This window comes from Echinops telfairi, unplaced genomic scaffold (assembly GCF_000313985.2).
Source record: "Echinops telfairi isolate 266 unplaced genomic scaffold, ASM31398v2 ScPeMD7_2;HRSCAF=8, whole genome shotgun sequence".
Classification (NCBI taxonomy): Eukaryota; Metazoa; Chordata; class Mammalia; order Afrosoricida; family Tenrecidae; genus Echinops; species Echinops telfairi.
In genome coordinates this window covers 10,559,967-10,566,013 of record NW_022103898.1, presented here as the reverse complement: position 1 = coordinate 10,566,013, position 6,047 = coordinate 10,559,967, and the positions used below count along the sequence as shown (strand labels likewise).

General features: G+C 51.2%; 1 protein-coding gene across 2 annotated transcripts in view; it reads left to right on the top strand.

The window, feature by feature from the left end:
- MRTFA (myocardin related transcription factor A) overlaps positions 1-6,047 on the top strand; it is a 135,932-nt gene that overhangs the window by 122,062 nt on the left and 7,823 nt on the right. Inside the window, exons 4-5 of one of the 2 annotated variants that reach the window (XM_045289220.1) lie at positions 4,174-4,249; positions 5,060-5,221. In XM_045289220.1, the coding sequence (XP_045145155.1) occupies positions 4,174-4,249; positions 5,060-5,221 (238 nt within the window). Of the gene's footprint in view, positions 1-4,172; positions 4,250-4,332; positions 5,222-6,047 lie in introns of those variants that run through there. The other variant, XM_045289224.1, reaches the window with a different exon arrangement.

The window sequence follows — 6,047 nt, the reverse complement described above, 5'->3', positions numbered from 1 at the left end:
TTTTTTTTTTTTTAGTATTTTATTGGGGTTTAACTGAAAGTTTACAGAGCAATTAAGTTTCACATTCAACAGCTTATACACATTTTGTTTTATGACATTAACTACACCCCCCTCAATGTAACAACACTTTCCCTACTTCCTACCCGTGGTCTCCATTTTTATTAGCTTTTCTTGCTATATGAGTTTTTATTTGGGGGGCATGCTAGCATTTCTGAAAGGAGAACAGGTTCCCTTTTTTGGCTGAAAAGGGATTTCCAGGAGTGGGTTTGTTTCCAGGTCTGCAGGGAGTCGAGTGGCAGTCTCAGGCTCGGGCACCATCTAGTCCTTCTGGTCTCAGACTAGTAGAGGATCTGGTTCACATGGTCCCTTACGCCTTTGGACTCGTTGTTTTTTTGAATCTTTGGTTTTTTTTTTTTAATCATCTATGTTCCAGCTGGAAGAGACCAATAGTTACACCTTAGATAGTTGCTCACTAGCGTTTAAGACCCCAGTCACTACTCAACAATGTAGGATGTAGGACAGGGGTCCTCAAACTTTTAAAACAGGGGGCCAGTTCACTGTACGTCAGACCCGTTGGAGGGCCGGACTATAGTTTAAAAAACCACTATTTAGAAGTTCCTATGCACAATGCACATATCTTATTTTGAAGTAAAAATAAAAAACAAACGGGGCAAAAACATCTGGTGGGCTGCAGTTTGAGGACGCCTGATGTAGGACATTATATTTGTGGACTGTGAAATGCCATTTGACCTGGTGTCCCCTAAAACTACGGTTCTAAGCCCAGTAGCTCAGACCTTCAAGGTGTGTGGTTAATGGCTAAGAAGTTGGCATCACCCTGCCCCAGTGTGCTCTACTATATACCTGGATGTATTAGCCACATGTACAAATGGGTGTGTAGAAAGAGCCTCTAAGATCTATGAGGCTTACAAAGTTCACAGAGAAATGGAATTGAAAGATACGGGATTTTTTCCCTGTGAACTTTTTGAAGCTCCTTGTAAACTCCCAGGTATATCCCCTACTCTCACCCCCAATTCAGCCTCCATATCAGTGCTGACCTCTATTGTCTTTACTATTGGGCACTGCCCAGTGTCTGCTTGCTCTGGTCACGTGGTGCTGACATCCCCCACGGAGTGAGTTCCCTCATTCCCTTTCCCTTCACCAGAATTAGCACTTGCATACTAACTGGTCAGTGATTTCCCGCCCTCCACCACCCACCTCAGGTGACCATCAAATAATTTTTTCCCCTGTGTGTCAACCTTGCATGGACTTTTTATAGCCACGGTCCCCATGCCGTCTGACCTTTTGTGAGGGTGTTCTTCACTCTGCATAGTGTCCGTCCACGTTGTGAGAAGCGGCACGCGCTCACCGATGTTGTGTGGCAGTCCACTGTGTGTGTGCTGTGCCATGTTTGTGTATCCATTCATCTGCTGTTGCACACTTGGGTGTTTCCAGCTTAGTGCAGCGGTGAGCACATACCATAAGGAAACACCGTACCAGCTTCCACAGTGGTTGCACCATTTTATGTAGCCCGGCAGTTGATGAGAGTTCCAGTCTCCCCACCCCTCTCACTGGTGTTTGTGGTTTTGGTTTGATTTGATCAGATCATTACTGTCATTACCAGGATGAATGTCCCACTGTTTGAGTGCCGTGATCCAACTCCTTGGATTTGTTGGCTGGCTGGTTGGCTTCTTTGGTGAAGTGTCTATTCATGTCCTTTGCCCATTTGTTAATTGGATTGTTTGTCTTTTTGTTGTTGGGGAATTGACTTTTCTGTAGATTTTTAAAGCTAGTCCCTTTTGTCAGATGTGTCATTGCCAAAAAGTTTTTCCCAGTCTCTAGGTTCTCTCTAATTTCTCCTTGAGAAATTATTCTACTTATTTTTAAATTTTTATTAGAAAATCATGATTAATTCTTGGAGTGCGTGGGAGGAATGAAGTCACTGTACTGGGAGCTTATGCAGTGACCGGCGGCCCAGTTTGGGTGAGGGCGGGGCGTGGAGGGTATGTGGGATGGGAGACGAGTGACATTGCTTGTTCTGCCCCAGCCTGTGTGCTTCTCATGGAGTGAGTCATGGTGATTAGAACAGCTCCTGTTTTATTGAGCACATTTATGTGCCAGTTATAGGTCGTTCTTGCGCCTCCTCAAGTTAGCTCTGATGTGCCAGATGCTGTTGCCCTCATTTTGTACATGTAGCAAGGAGAGGTGTTGGCCAAGCTGGGCCTCAGATCTCTGCTGGAGACTCCAGCCATTTTCTTTGCTATGGTTGAGTCCTGCCTCAGCCTTGGCCATGCTGAGAGCTTCAGTGGCTTAGAAAATGGGCCTCCTGCTGGTGTTTGGAAGACTGCAGCAGCTGGCAGCCCTCTGCCCCCTTCTGGACGTCCAGAGCCATGCAGAGCTACCCTCAGAATGTCCTATTCTATTGCAGTGGGGTGCTCAGGTGTGGGGGGAAATACCAGCCCCGCACAACTAATCACAGGTTCAGTAAGCGCAATGGTACAGTTGAGATATATAAATATTATATTAAAGTCATAGCATGCAAGATAAAAGAGAGATTGAAATAATGGAGTCAGATACATTTCATGGTAGCATGCTCACCTCAGCCCCGCTTGGTGGTCCACGTGGAGATGGTAGACCAGAAGACAGAGACAGGGAGGGGAAGGAGGACAAGGGGACAGGGGAAAAGAGAGGGGGAACTGACGAGAGGAACCTGAGAGTGCGCTTTATTGCTAACCCAGACCTTTATACCTTTGGGGAGGGCATGCAAGCCCCCTAATTACAGGTAGACATATGTCACAGGAAGGGGTTGCATAATAGGTTATACAGCAATGAAAGGGGGACAATCTAGGGATATACACGCAATAGGAAGAGGAGGGATTGGGAATATATATACATGTGACAAGATGGGCGGATTCTAGATTCAGGATGGCAGCCTAACTTTGAATGTCACTGAGCATGTTTGACCTGTTTTCTGGCCCACCATGGAAACCACTATCAGGGTGTGAACCCCCCTACAGGAACCAAACTGATGACTACAAGCCTTTAGGGAGAAGTAGCCCATTGTCCTTAACAGCAGGGAGCGGGGCTACCTGAAGTTGGCAACTGACTTGCATTCAGGGAGGGTGTCTTTAAGCATCTGACCTCCCACCATGCTAGCAAAAAGCCTCTAATGTTTGGCATGTCTTTGGGGGAGACAAAGCTGGGGAAAAGTCTCTTTATAATCCTACACTCAGAGAGCTTCGCTCTGCTCTGCCCTCTCCTGCCACATCCTCTTTTGGACTAGACCAGTGGTTCTCAACCTGTGGGTTGCGACCCCTTTGGGGGTCGAACAACCCTTTCACAGGGGTTGCCCAATTCATAACAGTAGTAAAATTACTGTTAGGAAGTAGCAACGAAAATAATTTTCGTTGTGGGGGGGTTACCACAACTTGAGGAACTGTACGAAAGGGTCACGGCATTAGGAAGGTTGAGAACCACTGGTCTAGACACACTGATGGGCATCCTGAAGTTTGAGGATGCTGACTCAGAGGTGCAGCACACAGGCTGAGGGGCCAGACAGACCTGGGTCAGATACACCTCTGAGCACCAGCCTGGGCAGTGATGGCTCTGTGAAGCCGTCCTCTTGGAATCTAAGCAGGAACCAGCGCTCCACATGACATCCTGTGTCAGGGAGCTCCATTTGGAGGCTGCTTACCACGAATGGGGCATACTCAGGAGGGTGTGCCGCGTGACCTTTTAGATCAGAACATAGCAGATCCGCGTGGTCACTGCACTGCCCAAGTCAGGGTGGCACCAGCGTGGAAGAAGAGTTGGAAGCGCGCCTCCCCCCGCCCCCCCTCGTTCTAATGGCCTGTGGTGTGCTTTGTGTGGTTTTCCTTTCTCATTGATTACTTCTCTTTGGTGCACACACATCTCTTCAGTGCTTGGGAAATCCAGAGATATTCCTATGGTGAGTAGGAGTCCAGCCTCCCAAAGACAAGCAGCCTGGAGAGACAATGGTATGCCCTCCTTGGGCTGTGCCTCCCAGCTTTCTGCTTTTCAGGGCCTTGGTTACCAGCTGGCAGTGGACAGAGGTGGCCAGTAGCATCCCCACAGCCAAAGTGGTAGGTGCCTACGGCTGTGCTGCCCACAAGGCCCTGAGCTCAGTGTCTGGTGTCTGGTGTGCTTTCTCTGCAGACAGAGGACTATCTGAAGCGGAAGATCCGATCCCGGCCAGAGAGAGCCGAGCTGGTCAGGATGCACATTTTGGAAGGTGTGTTCAGTTGAAATCACCTTCACGTCAGCTTTGTCTTCACAGCTTCACCACCCACACTTATCCCACCTCTTCCTTACCAGCCTCGTGCACAGAGCCCCTCAGCATCCCCGGGAGACCCAGCCATGCTCCTGGGCTGGCGTTGAGTGGCCAGGACCGTGCTGCCCCATGCTGTGGACCATGAAAGACCCTCCTTACCTCCCCTCCAGTCAGCCTCATTGTCAGGGGTGGCTTTGTGACAGGGAGCATTTGTCAAAGCCTGTGTGTCACAGGAGTGGGCAGCAAGGGCCTTCCTTTTCTCCCTTGCCCTCCTTCACGTCCTCCAAGCTTTCAGCCCTGCGCACAGAGCCACCCCTTGGCCACGTGCTGATCTGGCCCAGCTTCACCTGCCTCTCCATGTTGCCAGCACAGGAAGCTTTGGCTCCTGCGAGCAGCATGAATCTGCCTACGTTTTGTTTGTGTAGTTTGAGCTTTGGGAGGGCTGGCAGAACCCCCTCATCTACCACCGTTCTGCAGATGAAGGCTCTGAGACCCAGAGCAGAGCCCTGCGTTGCTCTAGCACAGCAAGTCCAGTGTAGAGTGGCAGCCGCTTGGCCATCTGCAGCAGCACTGCCACCTCAAAATCTTTGGGGATGTCTTGCACTATCATGTGTGACCACATGCTGCCACGGTTGACCCCTTCTCTTGACCATGGGAAACTTGAGGCCAGTCCCCCCACCCCCTTTTCTTCCTGGGATGTGCTTTCCATTCCAACAGGCAGGGGAGAGTTGCGCCTGGTCCCTAGGTCTGGTGACACAATCTTTCCCACAGAGACCTCGGCTGAGCCTTCCCTCCAGGCCAAGCAGCTGAAGCTGAAGCGAGCCAGGCTGGCCGATGACCTCAATGAAAAGATCGCCCAACGGCCTGGTCCCATGGAACTGGTGGAGAAGAACATCCTGCCCGTGGAGTCCAGCCTGAAGGAAGCCATCATCGGTGAGCCCAGGGAACCCAGCACCACGCAGGAGGGCTGCCTGACAGACCACCTCAGCATGCAGTCCTTGTCGTGCTGGGTGAGAGAGGCCCCTGGCCACCTCCCAGCACACCTAAAAGCCAGGGTGCCTGCTCTTCCACGGGCAGCAGACCCACAGGTGTGAGCCCGTAATGTGGCCGGCGCCTCAACTGGTGATCTCAGTGCTTTCAGTAGATGTTTCCTTAGCAAAAGGGCTGCTCCCAACAGGTGCTGGGCACCTGGCTGCGGTGTGGGGCAGCTATGAGGGGTGAGGAACAGCCTGGCTCTCCCAGGCACGAGGTGGCTGGCAGAGCGGGTAACAGACCAGGGACAGTGGCCCAGATGTGTTAGGTGTGGGTGCCAGTTTGGTGCAGTTGAGTGCCCCTCACTGCACTGGGGCGCAGCAAGGAGATAGCTAAGGTGTCAGGAGGACATGACAGGGATGCTGGAGCAGCCTACTGGGCCAGGAGACTTTTCAAATGTGGTTTGGCAGCTCAGGAAGCTCAGCAGACTCATGGGAGTCATGCCCTGACAGAGGGACTCAGAGAAGTCAATGAGCAGACAGACAGATGGATGGGTAGATGGGCGACTCTGGGTCTGCTCCTGCTCAGCGTCAGTGCTGTGCAGGTAGGCCTGGGGCTCAAGGCCACACACACACACACTCACTCAAGGCCACACACACACACACACACACACACTCACTCACTCAAGGCCACACACACACACACACACACACACACACACCCTTGGTGTCAGGAGAGCCTCACAGCCTGCTTATACTGCTCGGAGGGCTCAGGGTCAGCGAGTGTG